The sequence below is a fragment of the Protomyctophum parallelum genome (assembly GCF_964188405.1).
Source record: "Protomyctophum parallelum genome assembly, chromosome: 11".
In the NCBI taxonomy this organism is placed as follows: Eukaryota; Metazoa; Chordata; class Actinopteri; order Myctophiformes; family Myctophidae; genus Protomyctophum; species Protomyctophum parallelum.
Genome location: NC_139707.1, coordinates 16019405 through 16045902, shown reverse-complemented (window position 1 = coordinate 16045902; position 26498 = coordinate 16019405). Strand labels below are relative to the sequence as shown.

General features: G+C 43.1%; 1 protein-coding gene across 2 annotated transcripts in view; it reads right to left on the bottom strand.

Moving 5' to 3' along the window:
• gli2a (GLI family zinc finger 2a) overlaps positions 1–26498 on the bottom strand; it is a 104601-nt gene that overhangs the window by 68491 nt on the left and 9612 nt on the right. For both annotated transcript variants that reach the window (XM_083776504.1, XM_083776505.1), the window contains exon 2: positions 17741–17867. In XM_083776504.1, the coding sequence (XP_083632630.1) occupies positions 17741–17855 (115 nt within the window). In that variant the 5' untranslated portion in view covers positions 17856–17867. The remainder of the gene's footprint in view (positions 1–17740; positions 17868–26498) is intronic.

Sequence of the window (26498 nt, the reverse complement as noted above, 5' to 3'; positions counted from 1 at the left end):
AGGAGGATTTATACATGTCTTACAGACGCTTAAAGAGCTCTAACTTCTTTCTGCCAAAGCTAACACTGGACAGACACATACACATAAACATAAACATACACATACACATACACATACACATACACATACACATACACATACACATACACATACACATACACATACACATACACATACATTACACATACACATACACCTCATACAATTACACATACACATACACATGCACGCACACGGACACGCACAAGCGCATGTATGTTTAGACAACAACGGGAGAGTGGAGAGAAAGTCAGAGTGTGTGTGTGCAGTCTGACTGCGTGTTTAATTTGGATTATAAAAGTGACACTTTGATTGTATAATCTGATGCCCGGGAAGCTACTGGCATGGAGGGTAAACAGGATATATGGTTACTTCCTGTTTTGAAAGGTGATATAATGTCTTAGGTACTCAAACCTTTTTATGTTCAGAGAGACCCCCATAACTCTGAGATTGTGCCAATCTGTGAGCCGTGAGCCGTGCGGGCCAGGGAATGGTTCGGTGGCAGCATGACATGTCATTTGTCTGTCAGATGTTTTCTTTTCCGGGTTGCGGCCAAAGCCCTAACTCTGTTCTGGTGTAGTACAGCAACTATACCATTTAACTCTGTTCTGGTGTAGTACAGCAACTATACCATTTAACTCTGTTCTGGTGTAGTACAGCAACTATAACATTTAACTCTGTTCTGGTGTAGTACAGCAACTATACCATTTAACTCTGTTCTGGTGTAGTACAGCAACTATACCATTTAACTCTGTTCTGGTGTAGTACAGCAACTATACCATTTAACTCTGTTCTGGTGTAGTACAGAAACTATACCATTTAACTCTGTTCTGGTGTAGTACAGCAACTATACCATTTAACTCTGTTCTGGTGTAGTACAGCAACTATACCATTTAACTCTGTTCTGGTGTAGTACAGCAACTATAACATTTAACTCTGTTCTGGTGTAGTACAGCAACTATAACATTTAACTCTGTTCTGGTGTAGTACAGCAACTATAACATTTAACTCTGTTCTGGTGTAGTACAGCAACTATAACATTTAACTCTGTTCTGGTGTAGTACAGCAACTATAACATTTAATTCTGTTCTGGTGTAGTACAGCAACTATAACATTTAACTCTGTTCTGGTGTAGTACAGCAACTATACCATTTAACTCTGTTCTGGTGTAGTACAGCAACTATAACATTTAACTCTGTTCTGGTGTAGTACAGCAACTATAACATTTAACTCTGTTCTGGTGTAGTACAGCAACTATACCATTTAACTCTGTTCTGGTGTAGTGCAGCAACTATAACATTTAACTCTGTTCTGGTGTAGTACAGCAACTATAACATTTAACTCTGTTCTGGTGTAGTACAGCAACTATAACATTTAACTCTGTTCTGGTGTAGTGCAGCAACTATACCATTTAACTCTGTTCTGGTGTAGTACAGCAACTATAACATTTAACTCTGTTCTGGTGTAGTACAGCAACTATACCATTTAACTCTGTTCTGGTGTAGTACATTTGGACTCCCCCTCAAGGAACCCTGATGGTCCCTGCATGGACCCCACTTTGAGAACCACTGTTTTAGGGTTAGTCTGAGATAAGACATTCGTTGGAATGAATAATCATGGTGAGCAAGTGATATCCTGCCACACTAATAGACAGCGCAACACCACGTCCTTTGTCCGTCTTCTCCTACCAAACCACACCGTTTGCACACATCTCACCATGCACAAAACCAACAGCATGCCTGTCCAGACATTAACCACTACTTTGCATTCATACAACTGTCATATTTACAGTACAGTACCCATTTATATGAAATAACACATTATTGCGCAATCTCAACAGCCTACGTCAAAATCGTCATGTTGACGTCTTTTTACGCCAACTGCGTTCACTTAATGGGGCCAGTCCTTCACAGTGACACACGCGTTACATGAACCACGCGACCGGGATGGTTTCTTACCCATTAATGTCGTGGCCATTCAAATGCCAACAAACTACGACTCGCTTACAATTTGCGAACCTGGCAACTACTATCCCGTCTTCTAATTGGCTACTAGCTCTCCGACACTGTGTCATCTGATCTCCCTCTCCAAGTCCGCAGGAGAACAGAAACCTTAACCAACGCGGAAGGAGAGGAATTGGCGCACACACACACACACACACAGCGACTCGAGCAGCAGCTCCGTCAGAAAGAAAGCTCACACCCAAATGAATCGAATGAATGAAGAAGGCGCTTATATCGCTTTTGCTCAGTGGATGGGACATTTACATTAAAAGCTATCGGATGGATGCGTGGATAACGGCATGGTTGTGTGCAATCGGAGTGAAAGGTTCCATAATCCATACAGCTTCCATGCTCCTGTCTGCTTCACACACAGGGGAATTTTAATGACACTTTCACCCAGAATGAAGCTAAATGTGGAAGCCGTGTGTGTCACACCAAAATTGGTGACCTATAGAATCCTGTACCGATCCTCTTGAATCTGGGCTGAGGCACTGCCTGCGAGTTGGCTCCGTCTAATGAGCAAATTTAGAACTTCCTGTTTGAGAGCTAGCAAATTTAAGACATCCGGTTGCCTTCAGAATAAAATAAGGTAATTTAATTCGATTTGTTGTCAATGTCAATAATAAAATATATATTTTTTAGATTTGGCAATTTTGGCAGTGCCGTTGATTGATAAATTGCAGCATTTGATGTGTGTAGTTCTTTATCCCTTTCTCACAATCTATATATACAAGTGAAAACATGTGAGCTAAAAGGTGTACCCATGTCGTGACTCGTATCATACATGGTCACCTGTAAACTCACTCATTTACAAACAAGCTCACATCACAACAATAATCCATGTAATAATCACTAACAATACTAATAATCATAATAATAATAACAATAAGCTTCTCTGTAAACTCACTCATTTGTAACGGTTTGATAATTAAATTAACTGTTACTCTTTTTTATATTACGGGATATTGACTGATCTCCTTTAGACACAACTGATTTAAGACCCACAGCAAAACAAACGGATTCATAACTTTCAGCTCATTTATTTGATTTCGTGGGCGTTTTCACCTGTCTGTATTATTATTATTATTTCATTTGGTTGGATAAAGAGCCACATTACTTCATCACAACTTCGCTGTGTTCTCATGATCTCTCAATAATAATCATTATAAGAAGAAGAACAACAATAACAACACTAATAACAACGCTAACAGTACAGTACAGTACAGTACAGTACAGTACAAAGAAGTATAGTAAAATACAGTACAGAACAAAGAATTACAGTAAAGTACAGTACAGTTCAGTACAGTACAGAGGACAACATTACAGTACAGTGCAATACTAAGGAGTGCAGTACAGTACAAAGGGGTACAGTACAGCACTCTCATCGACCTCCCGCTATTGCCTTCTTCCGAATGGCGCTAGGATTGAGCGGGCCGCAGGCCCGCGAAATCCTAGTATGATTAATAAAAATCATACCCGTGTGAACCGAGTGGTGCAACTCCACTCCCCCCCCCCCCCCCCTCTCTCTCTCTCTCCCCCCCCCCTCTCTCTCTCTCTCTCTCTCTCTCTCTCTCTCTCTCTCTCTCTCTCTCTCTCTCTCATATATTAGCAGGCAACAGTGCAGCACTATCTCTTTCTCTGTTTCTGGCACAACAGCCACTTTTTGCCACTTTTGCCCCTACTGGTACTCATCGTCACATACATAGTCACATAGGTTAACGTCACGGACATTGCTGTTCCTTGGAGTGGTTGCACCACTCAAAAATGTGTTAATATTAATTTGGTATTGGTAATTTGGCTAACATCATCATCCTGGGAATGTAATGTCTTCTGTTTAGTGATGCTGCTGCCCTGAGATTCACTGATAACAGCCTGCTAATATTCCACTGCTCGCTATCTCTCTCTCTCTCTCTCTCTCTCTCTCTCTCTCTCTCTCTCTCCCCCCTCTGTGTGTTTGTGTGTTTGCTCTAAGCGTGTCTGTATTTGCTGTTTAATGGGTGACCCGGGATTTGTTTGAAGCAGGAATTCTCCTGCATGACTCTCACTGTTGGGAAAACACCTGGCGACACACACACATACACACACACACACACACACACACACACACACACACACACACACACACACACACACACACACACACACACACACACACACACACACACACACACAGGATTTCCATTGAAAAGCCATCTTGTCATCACCCTGTCATCTTTAGCCTCGTTAGTATTATTAGAAGTTCCTTCCGTCCAGCAGTGAGAAGACGCTGAACGGTGTAAGGCTGTAAGCATTATTATAGTAATCTCTCTAAAGTGGATTTCCACCTGGGTGTTTCCCAAATATACTGTGTGTGTGTGTGTGTGTGTGTGTGTGTGTGTGTGTGTGTGTGTGTGTGTGTGTGTGTGTGTGTGTGTGTGTGTGTGTGTGTGTGTGTGTGTGTGTGTGTGTGTGTGTGTGTGTGCACGGCTGCACGCCCACATATTATTATACTATGTGGGGCCACTATAGTAGGCTATTATTTGAGAAATAGACGTTGTGAGGAAAATATTTCTGGTCCTCTTTGACTGTTTTATGGTCAAAACTTCCACATTCTCCCACTGGAGGCGGGGCACTTCTATTTTCGGTGAAGAAATTTTGGTGTATAGCCAAGTATAGACCCCTGGGGAAGCCCGGCCAATGAATTATATATGGCCTTAGTGGTTAAGAAGTACCAACAGTTTGTTTTAAGTTTTGTGTCATCAATCATATTGCAACAGGAAGGTGTCAATTTTCAGATGGTGGGGTATTTATTTTGGATGCAACGTCTTCAATTATGAACTCGGTGGATGTTTCACCACGCTGAGTTTACAGAGACATTTCGAACATAGAGACATCAAGTTGGAAGGTTGTCATCACCGACTGCCATGTTTGCCTAACCACAGGAATGAGCACACACCCTGGGTTCCGGGTTCCATTCCCTATGACGCTCAGTGGGTCGAGCAAGGCAATGGCTGAGGATGTGGGGCCATCGGTGGAAGAAGTATTGTTACTTACTGTAAGTCAAAGTAGCCATACCACAATGTAGAAATAATCAGTAAACAAATTTGAAATGTTACAAGTGCAACAGGATTGGCATTAAAGTAAATTAACTCATGTGCTACTATAGGCGACCACATGAGCGTACCTATTCTGGGCATGTCATAATAGGCAAATATTAAGCAAAAATATGAAAACTTAAAAAAAAAAAACAGCTGCCATTTTCGGAAAGGAGACTTGGTACAGACCCCTGGGGGACCCCGGTCCGCCAAGTATTATGGGGCTTAAGTGGATAACTTATAATAACACAACATAATTCATCCGTTAATGTTTGTATTGCAATAACAATGATCTAAATCTGCAAAGTAACTAGTAACTAATGCTTTCAAATAAGTGTAGTAAAACACACCAATATTTTTCCTTACTCAATTAAGGTAAAATAATACCTAAAGTACAGTACTTGTAAATGTAAACTACAGTAAATGTTAGGTAGGTACTTTCCACAACCAGGGCCCACCCATGCTAAATATCCATGCGTTGATGGTTTTGAGAAGCACTTACAGTAAAATAAGCCCACCAGATGTTATGTTAGGACCAGTTGAAATGAGGATAAGATATATTCAAACGGCAGCAAGGGCATAACTTGTAGATGTTGTAGTTAAGGGGATTCTCACTCTCTCTCTCTCTCTCTCTCTCATTCTCTCTCATTCTCTCTCATTCTCTCATATGGAAAAGCCGCCCTGCCAATCCAGCCAGAGATGTCACTCCATCAGCGAACCGCTACCCGAGTACACGGTTGTTAAGGAAACAACGTCTTTTATTCCAGCTGCGTGATGATGAAGGACTTTATAAATCACTTTTCCATACGCGTGTTATTCTGTTTGTACGTTCTGGCTTCGCTGGCAACCATGACAACCATACAGAGATCTCATAAGGGGTTTGGTCGGATTACAGGGCAGGACACACACACACACACACACACACACACACGTGTGTGTGCACGCGCACACACACACACACACACACACACACACACCCACGTGCATGCATGCGTGCGGAAAAGTGCACTGTACCATTGCAAGGTCGCTGGTTTTCATTAAGTGTCTGTCTATGGTATGTGGATAGATTCTTAGAACTGCAGTCCATAATATTATGAACCCTCCCAACCGAGAGAGGTACTTGCAACTGTAATTGTAACTGTAGCGTGAGAGAGACCAAATATTTACAGCTTATCCGGGAGAGAATCCCATGCATGTTACATATTTGGATTTTGGGTTTCAGGTAGTTCTCGTGACTTGTCACTAGGCCTGTCAAAAAAAATCGATTCGAGTTAGAATCGCGATTCTAATACCATCCGATTCAGAATTGATTCTCATTTTCCAATTATTATTTTTTAATTCTTTTTTTTTTGCACAAATGTACCTGTGCATGCAATGCATTATGGCCTGGGTTTCTGCATAGTGCATTTACTACCAGCTAAGCTAAGCCTGCCAATTGTATTTATTTTACACCTGTTTTAATACTAATGTATTGTTCTGGTATTGAGTGAGAAGAGATTTTGTAACTTTTGTACTGGTTCAAATTTGTGCAAGCTAAATAAATGAGACATGTTCTTACTCTTGGATTTAACCTTTGTGTGTTTAAATCATTCAGTTGATAAAACCTTTACAATTATACAAGCTTTTTACTAAATGTACTCTGCTTTCATGCCAGAAGACTGGAGTAGATCATGCTAAAATTCTATTTAATTGTTTTTAATCAAAATAAAAAAACTGCTTTAGAATAAAAAAACAATCTTTTTTGAATCGAGAATCGGAAAAATCGAAAAGATCGCTTTTGAATCGAATCGGAATCGAATCGAATCGTGGGACACCTAAAGATTCGCAGCCCTACTTGTCACCCATTGTGACCCAATGTCACCCTGGTGTCCTACCAGGACATCAGGAGTACAGACACCGCCTCCCTCCAACTACTGTATTGAGTTTAACACACTTTACCATGCCGATTAATTAAGAGAATGTTTTAAGCATTAAGATAATGTTTTATTCATTAAAATAACTTCTGGACTGCAGGTTTAACTTAGTCTCGCGTTACCAGACTGTTGCCTCTCGCAATTTCCAAATGCTTCCATCATACAGTCTGGAGCAACGGAAGAGCTGTCATGAGTAAAATGTAAAGCGGAAGTGGAGCCTTTACAGTCGCGCAAATTTATCCAAATAGAAATAGAAATCATCTAAGCATATATAGCTTGCTGCTTAGCAGAAAAGGATTTTTCTTTTTTTTATGTAAAGCTATTTTAATATATATTTTCGTGAACGGAACTAGCAGCTTCCTTACTCAGATTTCAGGAGGTGTATAGTTCCAGACTCTATATAGCATTCGGAGATTGTGGAATAGTTGTCTGGCTACGCGAGACTAGGTATAACTATGACCTGACCAGAAGTCAAAATGAATAGTAGCAGTTTGTACATGCAGTTCTGTGTATATGTTCCTATTCTGCTGCGGTCATCATTTCTGTTCATTTCAAGCTGACACTGTCGTACTGCAGAGTTTATAAATGAGGCTTGAGCGTTCCAAGTATCCAGTGAGTTGTGTGTTTGTTCCCCTCTGTGTCTGAATGTAAACCTGTGTGTTTGTTATCCTGGGTTTCTGCGTTTATACCACGCCGGCCTCGTCTGCTTGTTTTGCCTCTGGTACGGTTTACTGCAACCCCCCCCTCCTGCCACGTCCGTCCCGCCCTCGGAGAGCGTGACCGTTGTGTCACGGCCGCACGCTCCGCGACTCGCCATCCCTGCAGGGAATGTGGCCGCAAAAACAAAACATGGTAAACGTTTATTTTTCGGTGAATGTTTATGGAGTGCAGGCCGACCTTCACTGCTACTGACTGCGAGCGGCGATGGCCGCCATGGTTTCTGATTGGCAGACGTCTTTGTTTACAACAGCTCAAAACCGCCGCCTGAGTTTGTCTTGGTCGGCGTTCAGAGTTGTCGTGAACAGAGGAGAGCAGGTGAGATCCAATTCAGAACAGAGGACACTCATGAGTCTGGCTGGTCTGGACTCTGTGTGACTATCCCACTGGTTCTCAAACTTGTTCATGCCATATTATGTATTTGGCCACAGATTTTCATCTGAAAATATTTGGTGTAAAGGACAAGATCTGTGTTGTTAAAGTTTCAAAGTAAATAGCAGATCTATGATGCAACACTGTAGATTAGAGAAAGTGAAACAAGAATGACTCAGTCATAACTGCCAGGTTCAGCAAGCTCTTTTAGCGCCCGTTTTCGTTCGTTTTCCGATGTTCTTTTGCTGGTTCACTCACTCGGTTATGGTTGTCCTCTAGCTCCAGTCAGCTCATACAATTATCTTCTGTTGCCACTCGCTCCGTGTTGCGGCGTTCAGACTCCGAGTATGGGTTTTTATGCCGTTCAGTCTCCCATTGGCTTAGAGGCAGCCAATCATGAAAAAGTGTCCATTACGGTCGTCTTTAGGGTCTGCAGTAGTGGTGCATGCTAAATGTAGTCCAGGCGCTTTACAAGCACCTGGCAAAACGAATCGGTAAAGTAATCGTGTGTGTGTGTGTGTGTGTGTGTGTGTGTGTGTGTGTGTGTGTGTGTGTGTGTGTGTGTGTGTGTGTGTGTGTGTGTGTGTGTGTGTGTGTGTGTGTGTGTGTGTGTGTGTGTGTGTGTGTGTGTGTGTGTGTGTGTGTGTGTGTGTGTGTGCGCGGCCAAAGGTTATGGCTATTTGGGGGCCCTTGGCATGGACAAGTGTCTTCTAGCTGCTGGGTGCCACCAGAGGGTCAGTGTGAGGGGGTGGCATTGTGAGTGTAAGTCTAGATCTGTGATTACCAGCAGACACCTCGCTTCCCACCAGAGGAATTCTAGCACCGGCTGGCACAAATCAATTTCCTGCCCGGGGAGGTGCAGGGAGCCACTGCAACACAATTGCACACTCAGCTTTTGTCCCAAACGAACCAAAGAAGACCCCTATTGTTGTCTGGATTATTACTGAGTCACAGATTCCAAGCTGAGGGGGGCCGGAGCTGAGATCACCACCAGTATGACTTCAAAACACGCACGCACACACACACACCCACACACACCCAGAACCAGTAAATACCAAGACATCTTCCTCCCTTTGCTCCCTGTGATATTCTGCTCGGACCCTCCACCTGACCACCTCCCCTGTGCCTGGCTGTTCCCGTTCGACGATGAACTGTTCAACTCCAAACTGTTCTGCACTCCACTCAACACCGATCAATTCAACACGGTTCCACAAAGAACGGATCTACTCAACACATGTGGATTATATTCCACAACACACTGGAATGCAGTCAGAACAGGCTATTTCTATTTCAGGGGGACCACAGCTGTGTCTGCAGGCAGGGAGCTATAGGGGTGTGTGGGGGTGTATGGTGTTGGGGGGGCGGGGGGGTGTTGTCTGACCACAAACTGTCCAACTTGTGGACCTTCCAGGTCACAGGAAACCCCAAGCCGTTTACATAAGCGCCTCCTGTCCGTGTTTATGGCTTGCGCACATTTTTGTTTTAGCAGGTCTAAACTCCCTGGATGGTTTATTTTGGTTCACTTGAACTGTGAGTGTTAAAGATACATTAGACTGGCAGCCTACTGGTTCCAGTTGATTGATATCTGGGGGGGTGTGTGGGGGGGGGGGGGGGTGGCTGGCGGTCAACGTCGGGTCACAAGAGAAGTTGGTTTTTTCGGTGTGGAAATGTGTGCGTGGGAATGGATTTTCAACGAGGAGGAGAGGAGAGGCAAAACAAAAGAGCGGGGAGGAGAGACGGTGGATGTCCTGCACTCCTCAGCCCAACAAAACAGGAAGTATCTGAGAGGATTACACAGTGCATGCTGGGAGAGACATGCTATTAAAGAGAGGATGAAGTACAAGAAAGAGAAGAAGGGGAGACTAATCCAGAAAGAGGGAGAGGGAGAAAGAGAGAGAGACAGAACCTCCGCCTTCTGGCCTCCCAGCCTGGCAGAGATTACTACACAACACACCATAAAAAGTCAGTGTTCATGTATCCGTTTGTAACTCTGAGCGGATACAAATGAAACCAAATTCTGCTGTACAGGTCCATTTGGTTGCATTTGTACACAAGTCAGAGTTGTTCCTTATGTGTTCCTTGTTTCCCTGAGTCTAACTCTAACTCAGAGAGAGAGGGGGAGAGAGAGAGAGTTAATCCCCTAAAGCATCCATATATATTCTCTCGCCAGGTCGGTTCTAAAACGGAGGAATGCAACGTGTTGCGTTTGAGTCTCATGAGAGCAGACGCCGCTGCTGAACAGAGATTTATGTGCGGAGACGTTTGCCTTAAGCACAAAACCCTTTCTTTCATTCCCTCTCCGTCTCTCCTCTCTGTCTCTCTCGTCTTTTCTTTACTGCCGGGGCTTTGAAGCCGTGGCGGAGTGTTCCGAACTAACGACCGATATCAGAAATGTGTTTTCACTGCTTCCTGATTTATGTCTGACAACCGCATTAGAGGCCCTCCCCCCTCCCCCATCTGCATACAGACGCCTCAGAGAATGACTGTCTAAAATGTGTACATTAAGACAGTGGTGAAGTACTGCTACTAGTAAAAGTCCTGTATTCTCTGTACAAAAAGCACATTTGTAGATCGTACAGTACTTCAGTAAATGAGTAACTTTCCAGCAGTGCATAAGTTACATTTTGTAATATCTACTGTATATGTTTTAGTGTTTCTCAGAACTCTTTGCTTCTTTACTAAGTTCAAACCTAAAATGAAGAAAAACAAAGGCATGCGTCCAGACTTCAGATATTCTGGAGACTGCTCAATAATTCCTTATTTTTTTTCTTCTTACAAAATAGAATAAAAATACATATTTCTATATCTAGTAAAAATGCAAATCCCTTGTGACCAATTGCTACCAATCGCCAGGAGGAGGCTGTCTCCTGTACTGAATTTAGGCCAGCAATGGTTGATTAGAACACTGTGTAATGGATGCTGATAAACCCCTGCAATCAAACAGCGCCTGAAAACACAGAAAAACACTCTGTACCCTTCTGCTCTCACTTAGCATATCTAATCTTTAAATCCTCACTTGGCCAGACCCAAGTGAAACTCTAGATAAGAGAGAGAAAGAGGGAGAGAGAGAGTCGTATGCAGTTTATACTTTGTCATACGATTGTGTCGCGTGCCAAAAATAACAGATCAATAAGCTCACTATTATGTGTCGCGTGACTCGCTTCCACAACATGATGTGAGCTTAAATGCATTGACTATTTTCAGTGTGCGACAACAGCGTACAATTAAGGAGAGAGAGAGAGAGAGAGAGAGAGAGGGGTGGGAGGGGGGCAGAGTGGGAAAGAGGGGAAGAGAAAGAGATACAGAGGAACAGAGGAGTGAGAGAGAGAGGGATAGAGATCACCTTCACACACAACTAAATATAAGCACACTTATCTTCCTTCTAGACAGAAACTCAACCGTTACTTTTGTTCTCTCTCTCTCACTTTTTTTCCTCACTCACCTTTCTCTCTCTCTCTCCATTTTTGAGGATAGGTAACATGGTGGACAGACAGATGCTCAATACTGAGAAAAATATTACATACAACAAATATTGCGATATTGGATATATTAGTGAATTTGGGCCACGGTCCAATAAGTGACATTGCGGTCTTCCAGGATATTATCAGCCAACCACAAACGCAACGAGCTGTAAAATGACGCCTGAAGCAGTTCTTGAAGATGACCTGGGAGTTTGAGGAGAACGGATAAAGCATAAATCCAGAGGCGTTCCGGGACATAAAAAGATATCGGTCTCTGTTACCGTTGTTTTCTTGTTACTACAGTGAGGTCCTGACAGGAAGAATGCAACATTGGGGGAGACAGTCAATAAGGCTTCCTGTAAGCTTGTTATTGTGCTGTCTTCTCAGGTATCCAAGTATTAGGGAAGACAAAGTATTGATATGCTGGAGCTAAACGCGTGACACTCGATCGAGACGAATCCTTCCCAACACGACCCTCTGTAGGGGACAGAAGAGGCTGCTTTTGTCTCTTAAAAGATGAAATCTATGACATGTTTTGCTGTGTTTGTAAAAGAGCCAGGGGACACTGAGGCTATAGATAGAAAACACGGTCAGTGACGGGACGGGAAGCGCAGGAACTAATTGTCTCGATCATTAAGCCATATACTTCTAGCCTGGCAAGGCCAGACTAATATCACTGTGTAGATATTAGTCTGGGGTGGGGTGGGGTGGGGTGGTTACAAACAGATTGCAACGTCACAGCAGTAAAAAGTCCCACTTTGAATAGTGGGCTCTGATTGATTGCTCAATGGTCACCCACTCTAGGGTGAGCGACATCTAATACTAACGGAGGAGTGGAGAGCCAGACCAATCTCCCCAGGGGGTTTTCTTCTTCATGTTGCAGATTTGTCTGGTTTCCAGGCTAATATACTTCTCCGTAAGGCCCAAATATGCACTATTTAATACAATTTTAATTATACTTTTATTTAACCAGTAAACACCACATTGAAAATAGGGTTAATGTACGTGGTTAACATACATAGTGATATCCATCATAAATATCAAACCTATCAGACAGTCATTTAATGCAGTCTGACCAGAAGCAGGGATAAAACGCATCCCCAGCAGTTATACAAATGAATGGTCAGAGGAGGGGATATCAAAATCTACTGTTCCATCTTACAGTGCTACAGTTTAAGTGAAATAAGGACGTTGAAAACAAGCGAGAGAGAGAGAGGGGGGGGGGTCCAGTGTGACCCTAACCCCCCTCCTCTCTTTGTATCGCTCCTCCTCTGTGTAAGGCAGGGTAAGACCCCCATTTAGGGGCCACGGAGAGAAAGACAGAAATCCCTTTCTCAGGGAGATTAGTGGCCGGACGTTAGAGTAGAGGAGAATAGAGTAGAGGTGAGTAGAATGCAGTAAAGTAGAGATTGAAAAGTAGAAGAGTAGAACAGGAGCACAGTCACTCCTCCCTCTTTCATCCATCCACCACATGTTATCGTTAACCCATCGCTGGTCGTCCACCTCATTCATATGTTGCTAGGGAGACCAACCCTCCACTCGAGTATCGCACCGAAGCATGTTGATCCACTGTAGCTTAAACCACTTGAACCCCAGCATCCATATTCTGGGGGAACATTAGCAAATCTACACGCTCACAAAGCGTGGCAAAACATGTTGTGAGCTTGTAGATCCGATATTTTGGGCAAAGACATGTGTAGATGGAAAAAATACTTTAAAAAAAAGTGTTCAGAGTACAGAGCCAACTCAGGTCCAGTTTTCTAGGTCACAGTTAATGTGTACATGCTCTAAGGCATGATTTTGGTACCTTACATTTAGGGTTTGGGGTTAGACCAGAGGTTTTCAAAGTGGATGCTGCCAGCGGTCACTTTCAACATGGTGTCCTTATTTTATGTGATTGCAGATGTGTTATATTTTCTATACATTTCAGGGCCGCAGCCAGAGGCTATTTGGGGTCCTTGGCATGGAAACATTTAGGAAGCCTTGGGTTACACACTGGCAGTGTCATTCTGCTCCTCCTAGCTGAGGTCTCACTGTGAGGGGTTTAGCATCAACATAGCGCTATTTCTGCTTTTCCAACCTCTTTCATGCATTCTCAATCTTGTTACCAGATGATATCCTCAACCCAGTTGTTCGCAGTGAGCTTGGAGGGTGACAGCTGGTTTCCTTATTTTAGTTAACCAATGCGCTCGGAGAGTGATTATTTACAAACGATACACTGCTTTAAGCACAAGAGCATCAATCTCAACGAGCTGCAGCTTCCAACAAGGCTGGCTAAAGGATGCACGAGAACCGTCTGAAATAATCAGATTGTTAGCATGCGAACGGCTGCTCCACTGGCCCAGTACGGTCAGGCTGGGATGAACGATGGTGGAAGCATTCTCTTTGTCAAACTTAAACGGGGGTGTAATGGTGTGTGCGTGTGTGCGTGCATGTGTGTGTGTGCGTGCGTGCATAGTTGTATAAAACTACTCGCATCTGAAACCCTGACACTCTAGTGTTGAAGGTTGTCGAGGCCGCAGAACTTAAAGACTACCGAGCGCTGTACAGTAAAACGTATGTGTAGATGAGTGATTTTGTACTTAAGTGCGTGTGTGTGTGTGTGTGTGTGTGTGTGTGTGTGTGTGTGTGTGTGTGTAGCACGTGTTGGCATGGACCATCGCAGGATCGCCTTTGAAACAAAGAGATGTTTTACAGTGGAGGAAGTGGTACTTGATCTGAGCACATGTTACTCTGACACGCTAGCGTACAAGACACATAGACACACTCGTAAATCGCTGGGCCCCGGGTGTCGGATTGCAGAGGGGCCAAAGCCTGTGGGAGCTTGCTTGCCCCCCGCTTGCCCCCCCGCTGTCCAGACAGATGCAGTCTGTCAAACACAATGTGGGCGCCCATTTAAAACCATTAACAAGACCCGCAGAAAGCAACCTTGATACATATCAGAGCGGCCCTGACCCGTTCTCTGTTGTTCTGCCAACACCCCTCTTCTCTCCTCTGGGGCTGCGACTGTATTGATTATTTATTTTCTTAGCGATTACTTACTTTTTTTAATGAATTGAATAATGAAAAATATATATGTGTTCTATTTCGAACTGACACAAAAAAGATTAAATGTTGCTCCACTAGCGCCTCTCCTTTCATTTCAGTTTAAGACTCACAGATGCAGTTTTACAAGGACTGGTGTTATTGTCAGACTGACAGGAGGCTTAATAAAGTGACACAATGGCGGAGACTTATGATGTTTGAAGGATGGCTCCATTTTGCAAGCACAAAAACACACATTCTCAAAAGACAACGAGGACATGCTTTTTCGTCTCTGACAGTGTAAATGTTAGTGACTTAACACTTACACAGGCTTTATCTAACCCTGGCACGGACAACTTTGTACACACATCTATGGACATCCATTTGCGTTCAACATAAAATCATGATTTTTGTGTGACTGCTGGCAAATTATGATTTTTTTGTGAGTGAGAGAGGAGAGAGAGAGAGAGAGAGAGAGAGAGAGAGAGAGAGAGAGAGATGTTACATAAACAGGACAGGGAAAAGGCTGATTAAATGCAATACATAGACATTCATGTGAGTGCATCAAATTAGTTAAATCAACCACTTAAACCCTATTAACATGTTGACCGGCCGGGGTCCCAAGGGCTCTATATTCCGTCCCCTCCTTTTTACAATCTACACCAAATCTCTTTGCCAACGATCTTGTAGATCTGCTATTTCTGCTGAATATTCTCCACAGAATATGGATGCTAGGCTTCACGTGGTTATACTGTATGTGATTTCAGAACTGCAGAAGTTGCGGAGTCGTGTGGAGAGGTCTCTCTCTGTTGTCTGGAGGATTTCTCTTGAAGAGTTGCATGTTCTTTGCAAACAAGGCATTAAAGTTTGCCGGTTTGTGTTACATTTCACTAAGGACGCTCCGCCGTTTGTTGATTTATTCACACGCCCCACATTCATCTCTTCTTTCAACAATGTGCACTAATTGCAGAAGCAGTAAAAATGAAAAGAACAGAGTAATCCAATAGAAGACAAACGCAGAGCTTTAAAGCATGATCTTGATGTCCTAACTAATGTCCTACTTCCACTGTTTTTTTTCTTCTTCCGAGCACTGTAGCCGTGTGATGATGGCAGGCCACCAGGCCTTTCATTAAGCAGTAAAACAACTCAAACCGTGTCTTCCGACAGTGGACCCCTCTGAAGATGCCAGAGATTCTCCCCAAAGGGGCCCGGCGTCCACCAGCCCTCCCCGACAGCTCCGCGTTAGTAATTCATAACCCCCCCCCCCCCCCCCCCCCCCCCCCACAACAAGGTCCTCTGGCCTCGTTATGGGGAGTTTTCATCACACATTCAGTAATGAAAACATGAGCGCTCATATTTTAATTATGAGACCTCTGCACTGCATAACATGCACTGTCTCTCTATCTCACTCTCTAACACACACACACACACACACACACACACACACACACACACACACACACGTGCGCACGCACACACAAAGGCTGGACACCTCTTAAATAACTTGTGACATTTGCTGCCAACTACTTCTGAATCTCACGATGCAGGAATATTCACCCGATCACCCAGAGGTCATAATTCTATAATTGAGTAAATAATTCAAGCGGTTTCACACTTACGCTGTTTTCTTTTTCTCCTTTTATCTGCTTTCCTGAACACACAAACAAAACAACAAAGGAATGACACTAAAGTGTCCTCTTCTTTGTGGACATGCCAGACAGGACAGGACAGGCCGCGATGCGTCCCACTTTCTCACCCTGCCTCTCTCTGAACAATTAATGCTCGTTGCTCCTCGTGTGGCAGGAGGCCACCGAACTCCTCGTTAAGCACATGTCACCACGCTGTGCGACACCCTGTTCTTCTCCCACTCCTTTACTCCCCCCCCCCCCTCTTGCCCTATCTCCCTATGGCTCTCTCTACTCCCCCCCCCCCCCCCCCCCCCCCCCCCCCCTCTCTCTCAGTTGTCTCCAGTGTGTTGCCCATGCTTTGCCAGGCTGTGTGTGTGTGTGTGTGTGCGTGCGCGCGTGTGTGTGTGTGTGTGTGTGTATTACTGTATTTTTTTGCAAGTGCTGTACAATTTGAGAAGTAGTCATTGTGAGGACCCTTTTCCTTGTCCTCAAAAGAGATAATGATTGGGTAGTTAGGTAAATATTCAGTTTGGGTTTAGAGTTAGTGATAAAAATATTTAGGGATTAGGTTTAGTGGTAAGAGTTGGGGTTATGACTTAGTGTTGTAAAAAAAATAGCTGTGTGTGTGTGTGTGTGTGTGTGTGTGTGTGTGTGTGTGTGTGTGTGTGTGTGTGTGTGTGTGTGTGTGTGTGTGTCTCTTGTGTGCGCACGTGTGTGTGAATGCGTTAAGTAATTCATGACATTTATCTTCAGGAGGTGAGGAGATGGTCTTTGGAGCTCATTAGGGGGTCTTCTCATCACCCACTCAGTGACAGCCCTGTTCCTCAGGTCTGCATCTTCTCATGTGCCACCCAGCGGCCGAGCATCATTAACATGGTACTCAGTGCAGCAGTGGTTCTCAAACCTTTTTACGTCAGCGACCCTCAAATTGATATGTATCTTTCTGCAAACCCCCATCTGAAAATATCTTGTGCCAGGGACAAGATATTTACAAATGTATAAACAAGATATTTCAATTTGTTTAAAAGATTAGCTGATTTATAAGTACATTTCCACAAATTTTACAGAGCACACTTTTGGCACCGTTTGATTTCTTTTTCTCCTTGCTCTCCCCCACGAAACATGTTGGTCACCTGCGTTTATTTTATTTATTTATTTTAAGTTATGAAATCTCATCTCTTTATGGAAAAAAGATTTTCTACTTGGAACTGAACAGAGCTTTCTTTAGGTTCACTGCCATATTTTTTCCACTGTGATGCCTTAGAACTCTTTAAAGTGGATTCCGATTCTGGCATTCCTGTTATTTTATTTCAAAATAACAGATCTACAAGCACATCTTCGCTACTTGTTCATGAGTGACATACCTTTAGCACAAAGTATAGGAATAAAAGTATAAAGTATAAAATAGGGCATTATTCGTTTCTGAAAGAAATACATACAATTACATATACAACCCGTGCAACAATAGTATATTGTTCACTGTTGTGCATATTATTAGGTTGTACGTACCCCTGGTCAGTGTGGTGGGGGAGGGTTTCTTTGGGAGGTCGGAGAAGCTGCTCCCATCAATTCCAGTTCCTTTACAGTCCTTCTTGTCAGCGGCTGTGGACACAGAGGACTCCATGGGGGACAGACTCTGGACAGGAAAAACAGAGAGGACATGTTCAGGTTAAAGGCGTACTGTGTGCATTTTATTTTTGAAGTATTTTTGGCGACGCCCGTGTTACATGGTCATTTCAGCATCTGTTTGACGTTCAAAACCAAGCTAGTCTCGCCCGAAAGCACCGGGCCGAAACAGTAAACCATTGTTCTTGAGAGCTCATTGAGATCATTAAGATCCTCAGTGTTAATGGAACCAAATGGCCCCTTATGCGTCAATTTGTACACCCTCAAAGTTATAAAATGGATAGATTAACACAAGATGTGACAGGCGTGCACACACACACACACACACACACACACACACACACACACACACACACACACACACACACAGGCTCCAAATTGTAATGGGTAATTTTCTTCTCTTCTAAACTGTGGAGTAATTTCACATGCTGCGTTTGTCCGGTTCCAGACAGGGCGTGTGTTCCAGTCCGTCTGTCTGTCATGACATCATATTGCATGTCTGTATACTGTCTGTCAATCACCATCACACTCAATATGGAGAACCACCACTCGTCCAAGTACCGCCAAACCTTTTCCAAAAAAAAGCTTGTTTTTTTAACATTAAACAGCCCTGTTGTTGTTTGAGGGACATTAAAAGGTGGAGTTAATAAGCAGGTTAAAGTTTTGTAGCTGAAACACACGCGATACAGATTAAAGCATTGTTGTGGAAATATATGTGATGTAAGCGCTGAACGCCAAAGTGAGTTCCAATGTGTTTACCGTGCAGTTTGTCTGTGAGTGAAAACGTGTTTGCCCTGTCGAGGGAATTAATGGTGAGGTCAGGGCCTTACACACACACACACACACACACACACACACACACACACACACACACACACACACACACACACACACACACACACACACACACACACACACACACACACACACACACACACACACACACACACACACAGGTTTTCTCCGTCTGATGGATGTAATGACCCTACAAGGGAGCGCTCTATTCCAATTGTAAACGCGAGCGGACCCTTAGCACTGTGGCTTTGACCGCCCTCCCCTGTGTCAATAAGTCCTCGCGTGTGTGCGAATGGCTACTAGATGACTTGGCAGCGTGCCACTTGTTTGACTTAGTGGAGACCCTACAAGATCATCCTCAGCGCAGAGCAAACATGTCGCGGTATGCCTGAGAGGCGAGTGGGGTGGAGGCGGAGGTTATTCGGCCTCTCAGTGGCCTGCGGTCAAGCTTTCCCCGAGTCGCTTTTCGAGTGTCGGTGAGAAGATGTTTGTGGTGCCTGACAGTGTGTTCTGTGACTGGCTCGTTGATCATTTTCAACCTGGCGCCCCTATTTTCGGCAGTTATGTAGGTGGAGATCTTAACATTGTCACAGCTTTATTAATTATTTTAAATAGCCAATCTATATCACTATTTTCACAGAAAGAACAACATTGCGAGAAAACTATACGATGCATAACTTTCTGGTTCTCAACCTGGATCAGGGCCCACTTGAAAATCTTGTGTTTATTCTGATGCTCAATCGATTGATCATTGATCAATGAAACTGTACTAAAGTGTCAATGTGTCATACATATTGAAAACACAGAGTTCAAGGTTTTGAAGAAAAATACCATGAACTACCATGCTACTACATGCAACTACCATGCTACTACATCTAAATGTCTCAATAGAAGACATCTTTCATGGCATGAAATGCAGGTCAAAAATGTAAATGTATTCACAAAAACATTGTAATGGATTGCATCTTTAATAATGGTAAAAGGTCATTATGGCAAAAAATAATAACAATTAAAAAGGATAAGAGGCGAGTGAGTTCATATGACACAAGTGTGGAATAGAGATGTAGCCTCCATGTGGAAGACGTTAGTCCATGTAGGGCTGACTGGGGTGACGTTTAACTCATTCTGACCTGAGATCAGATTCTAAAATGTCTGTTTGAAAATGACAGTTTTCTGAAAAAGCTATGTTTCTATGTCAGGCGCTCTTCGATTTTCTTTTCGAAAAATAGCAGACCTACAAGACCTACAACACCAAAAGGGGTTCCCGCCCAAAATGGGTTAAGGTCTGTCCACACCTGTTGGCAGCTACGGGAAGTGTTTTGATTGAAATGTTACACGAACATGCACTTTGAAGAATCAAAACTCATAAAAGCAACCTGTTTATGACTTGGCTGTCACCCAAAGCACACGCAACAGGCAACACCACACAGACACACAACTGCATGGCATGCCTAAAACTATTTTCCAGAGAAGAGAGATGAAAGAGATGAATTTCTGCTATGTGGAGAATGCACAGGCAACATGTAGTATAGTGTCATAATAGGCGAAAATAGCCGATCTACAAGCTCACAACATGTTGCATTCGGCAGAGAGAAAAGAGGACTTTTATATTCTTTCTTTTTTTAAGATTTGTTTTTGGCTCTTCTGCATTTATGGATAGTTGAAGTGAAGATGGACAGGAAAGAGGGAGGGAGAGAACGCAGCAAAGGTCGTCATGAACGGGATTTGAACACACAACGCGCTGTCAGGCCAGAGTCTATATGTGGCATGCGCCTGGACCACTAGGCCAGCGGGCGCCCCAGACTTGTATATTCTACCCAGGGTACAAACCTCTGTCTCCGTGCAAGAGCTCACATTTCTAACGTTTATCAGCAGATATATTGCTCTTTGAGCTTCATGCCATACCTCTTGTCAAGCACTAGGTGTCTTACTGATCACAGGATCTAAATATGTTTATAGAAGAGCAGGTAGACACAGCCCAACTACAACCACCGCAGGTTTGTTCATTCTATTGTATTAACATAGAACGGCCAAAATAACATTTTTTTAATTATTTATTTACTATAAGAAGTGATGGGTTGCAGTATTCAGACGTTATTTGTGATGCGTCCATACAGAAAGAACACAGCAGTCCTTGGCCATTTTCTTTTGTAAATGCAGAACTCCCGCTGGCAAAAGCTGAAAGCCAGGCAGTGTAAAATGCCAGTAATGGCTCTATCAGCACTCGTCTGGTTTCCTGTGGATATCCAACATGTCGCCCTGGTACCAGCCGCCGTGGCGACCGGCGTCCATGTCTGTTGCGAACCTTCGGAGGTGCCAGTTGCCTGTCGCCTCGCCAACGTAAGCCGATTAGAGGTGGCCGGCTAACGGGTTTAGCGGGGGCATCTGCTTCGCTTTTTTCCCGCTGCCAAAAACGACCCTGAGTCTGCCAGCGATCTGACCGCCGTCATCCTGACATCAGCCTCAGTGATAGAATTCAATGTTCCCTTTCACTGGCTTTTATCTTCCACATGTCCTGCTCTGGCCAGAAGGCAGGTTGTGTTCTGGTGCTGAAAAGCCTTGGCCCAGATAAAGAGGTCACAAGTACCGACACTAAGATCATATACGCTTAATGCTGTAACGTGTCTGGGGTTGAAGCTCTGACCTTTACGAGAGGAGTGTGGATCCTCCCTTTTACCGTTTCAAGGCTTGATGAACATCTGGTACCAAATAAAGATCTAAAGAGACATTTTCGTTCTGCTTTTACAGCATGTCAGCTCTCTTTCTCTCTCTCTCTCTCTCTCTCTCTCTCTGTGTCAGTTTGGGGTAAGAAAGTAGGTACCAAATACTTGGTAGGGGCGCAACTGCTAATCAGATTAATAAATGTAATCTATTATAAATCAAAATAAATGTAAATATAATAAATTTTCTTCTTACAATACAGTTTGCTACTTCTGCACAACACCAGTGTGCGATAAAATTGTTGTTAATCACAATAATCGTTGATTATATAAAATCAATCTATTCAAATGTTTCACTTTGATTTGGTAATAATATAGCCTAAAAAGCCTAAACAAAAAAAGATATATTGTAATGCAGTCCTAATTCCTGAAGCAAACAGATGAAAGACATGAGCCTGTATGTTGTAAGCACCCTTGAAAGCAGTTCAACCAGGTAACTGCTTCATGAAATGTGTTGTCTAGACAGTGGACACAGTGACCAGTGTTGGCCATGTCTGCTTATTATAAGCGGCTTTGGCCTTGTTTTTATGTAAAGTTGCTTGTAAATATTGTGTTGCACTCTTTCGGGCTTGTTTCTAAGCTTTAGTTGCTTATTTGGGCTCGTTTCCTAATGTTGAATTAATCCAGATAATCCAGCTTGTAGATTATTAGATTATTTTCAAATAGCCAATGTATATAGGTTTTAAAGTTTGGCAGAGTCGCTTCTTTTGGGTTTGTTTTCATCTATCTGGTTGTTTATTTCTCTCAAATCTGGCAACACTGATAGTGCCTCCTGTACTCTGTGGTGTCTGTGGTGTAGAAATATAGGAATATGCCAGCTGGCATGGTTATATTTCTCTCTGGTTCCATTTAAAAACCAGTCACCATCATTTGAAAGAAATCTACACCTTTACAAAATGGCCCTGGCATCAAATCCAAACATTTTGAGGTTATTATTCAAGTTCGAAGTCTTCCACACAGACCTCTCCACATAAAATAATCAGGGTTTTGAGGATTCATTCGTCTATGCATTAGAATAAAACTCACTGATACTTGAAAGGCTTTATTCAACTCCATAACTTCTTCTACACTTGACGGAGATTGGAGAAGTGTGCTAATGTATCATCAGACATTACGTTTCTGAAATGGAATAATGTCTCATAAGCATAAATAATATGCTATAGCATGGCTGAGCTTTAAGTAAAGTGACTATCATACTATAACACAGTATTTATTATCATACTATACAGCAGTATTTGCTTGTAAAGTGTGAACAATTATCCTTTATTCTTCAAACAGCATCCTTGGAATAAACAATTTAAAATGTCAAACATAGATAGGTGAGATTGTACTTGATTTTGGTGCGTTTCTTAAACGTGGCCCAAACTTCACCCCGAACCAACCCCCCTCCCCCATCACACTACGACCCCCCGTGGCTCTGTGGAGCTGTGACATTCCGCCCCCCTGTTGGTTGCGTCTCCCTGCTGACCAGACCCTGCTTGCCCCGCGTGGTTGGGGGACCTGGTGCTGACGGGCGGGTACAGGTGTCGGGAACCAAACGCACAGATGGCAGAGGCCAGAGGTGAACAAGCTAACAAGGGGAGCGCTTCTTTTCCCATCTTCTGGTTGGCTGGTCAGCGCGGTGTGGTGCGAACATGGATCAGACGCCACCCAATCTCTCCCCCCCCTCCTCCTCAAACCACCCCGCTTGCATCATGTGACTGCATGCAAGCGGGCCACACCCTTTCAAGACACGTACGCCTGCACACACGTGCACAGTCTGCTGGGTCTGGTACTGAGGCTGTCACACTGGACCGGACTGAAGTGTTTATGTGGATGAGGTTGCGGTTCTGAAGCCTTGGCGGGTCAGTTATTCTAGTGAGGTTTGGTGGAAAAAACCTAATGACTAATGAACCAGCGATGTCATCGTGTGAACCGCATGATGTCACCATGCTGTACAGCATGTGTCATTCATGAGGTTTGTCATCGTCTAAACACAGAATTGGTACACGACTATGTATGTGTTCATGTATTATTATGTCAATAAACGTGCTATGATCACGCAGGTTGAACTAACGGTGTCGGTAAACAGTTCACTTAACCCATTTTAGGCGGGAACCCCTTTTGGTGTTAGCATTATGTTATGCTTTAGCTATTTTGGAAAAATCGAAAAACGACTGACATAGAAACATAGCTTTTTCAGAAAACTGTCATTTTCAAACAGTCATTTTTAGAATCTGATCTCAGGTCAAAATGGATTTAATTTAGAGTCTGTGCGTGCATGTGAGTATATGCAGGGGGGGAAAACGCAGAGAAACAAACGACATGGCACCGCTGTCTGTTTCTCCACCCCCCCTCTCCATCTCTCATGGTGTATATATTCAGTAGCACTTGGTTCATTCTCAAGTGTTCCTTTGCTCTGCCAGCGTTCAGCAGCTTTCCTTTCACCAACACACAGGAATGCAAACACACACATCAAAGTGTCTCATCTTCAACCAACCAACCTCTCTGTCTCTCTGTGTCTCTCTCCCCCTCTCTCTCTTTCTCTCCCCCTCTCTCCCTCTTCTCCTGCTATCTCCCAGTCACAGTGTGACACTGATGCTGGTACGATCCATTTCCTGGCAGTACACATAAGTGAACACGTACACAACGGGTGCACGCAGCTTCACCAGCACACCACACACGCGCGCTCGCACACACACAGGCATGCAGACAACCTCACCAACTGTTTGGTTTTGAAGTGATACCCTCATGATGCTACCTGCAGACTTGTGCTCAGGTTTCACATGCAGGAACGCTAAGCGTTCCACCACCTCCAGCCAGAAGAAGGCCTCTGTTATTGCATACTTTTGCATCTTAGTCAGAAACGTGATATGACCACGTCTGCCGTCTGGCCTTCCAGATCCATACGCCACCTGAGTTACAGAAGCGTCTAATCTAGTTTGTACAAAGACAGTATAGTACGGAATGGAATTCAACCATGCAGGAATGGATGGACACATGAAAAAGACAATGAAAACATGAACATGAAGATTTCTATAAAGACGTGAAAGTATGTGAGCATTCTCACAGACCTTTGGCCGTATTGACTGTTCACAGAATGTTAGAAAGACTTTTCCCTATTCTGGGAGTGAACATTAAGCAAAAATAGCCGATCTAAAAGCTTAACCCGCTATATTTTCCGCTGACATTGGGTGTATAGGGAAAAAGGAGCGTCAGGCATCAAGCCTAGTCTGGGACCCTGCAGTCAACCAAGTCCATAGTAGTTTAATTTAGCTTAGCCCATGTGTTTGCTCCATGGCAGAACCTTTTTACTTACCCAGAGTGCTTCGCTCCAAGGACAACACAGTTGCTCCAGTCTTCGAAACTCTGCACTATGATGGAGAGTTTCTGAAACCACATTGCAGAGGGTGTGTCTGTGGAGCGTGACTCCCATACTGAAACCTCACGTTCTGCTCCTGCCGTCAATTCATAACGTCAAAAGGGCTAGACTTGTGTCCCCCAGGGTTTAAACAAATCTGTCTGTCAAAAATAGCAGAACTACAACCACAAGTCGGTGTGATCATGTAGATCTGTTATTTCTTTTTGCTGAATGTTCGCCAAAGGACAGGGATGTGTGGTTAAGGACAATTAACAACACTTTGAGAAAAGCGTCTTTTCAGACAAACGCAGCTCAGAGACTTCAAATACAGATGTCTTTTCAAGTGAACTCTCCTGTTTAGGTTCCACCTCTTTTCAGCCATTTCCATCACTTGAGTGATGGTAATCTGTATAAACAGGTGGAACAAAGCAGCGCTGTTAACGGGAGGCGAGTGGAGTTGGGATCTTATCACATCTGATCTGACATCCCCTCTTTGAGGAGCAGCGTGGCTCAGTTTGAACTGGAAGCCTTCTGTTTTGACAGTAGTAATGGACGAGCCATTGTTCTCCCATTGGCAAACAGAATACACTATTGCAGAGCACATAAAGTGGTAATGGATGGCACATTATAAAAGAACAAAATAACAGAATACACTATTGCAGAGCACATACAGTGGTAATGGATGGCACATTATAATAGTGGGAGCTAAAATTAAGTTGATTAATGTCTTACAAGTTTGGCGTTGAACATTGGACGACATAATGAATACAATTTCAGATTGTCTTTAAGGCCTTGTAATAAAAGAATTGCACACGGCAGATATGACCAATAACATAAATATACTAAGAAATTACTGATATATTTAATATAGAGCTGGGACTCGATTAAAGAAATTAATCTAATTAATCAGAGGCTTTGCGATTAATTAATCTAGATTAATCACATTTTAATCGCATATCAATATTCAACCCGAGAACAGCGAGAAACCTTTTTTTGTAATGTTTTTTGGTATCCCAGTGAATCAATGAATAGGGACTACAGGATACCCCTCATTTTCAACATTTTACTGTCATTAATATACCTGTTGTGGAAATAATAATAAAAAAGTCACCCCATTCTGTGTTGCCTAGAACTGGAGGTCTGAATTTTTTTTAGTAACAGTAACAAGTACATCTCAGTGACATCACAAATCTGTACTTACTTCATATTGTTACTGTTTTTTGTCAGACCTCCAGTTCTAGGCAACACAAAATGGGGTGACTTTTTATTATTTCCAGTTTTCAGTACTATAGAAAAGTGCCCAGTGAGAAATGTTCCGCGGTGAAAAAAAAGGTGCGATTAATTTATCTGTAGTTAATCGCGATTAATTTTTCTGTAGTTAATTAATCTAAATTAATCGCAATTAGTCCCGGCCCTAATTTAATAATTTTATACAAAAAAGGGGGAAAATAGCAGAAATAGCGGATGTACAAGCTTACAGCGCGTCTCAAAGTGACACGTTGTAAGCTTGTGGATCTAATTTCAAAAATACATACACATTTTTAATCGATGTGATGCGTTGTGAGCTTGTACAACAGCTATTTTCACTATTTTCTTTTTCATAGATTTTTTCAATGGCTCCCATATTTCACAATAAGGACAGCCATAAGTCTAAGACTAAAAGACTAAGGTTTTGATATTTAGTCGACTAAGAAATTACAAAATTAACACTGCTGGTCTTTGTGTGATAAATATGTTTGGGAATCTATCTAAAATGTAATATACCATTTATCTGTATGCTTTATAC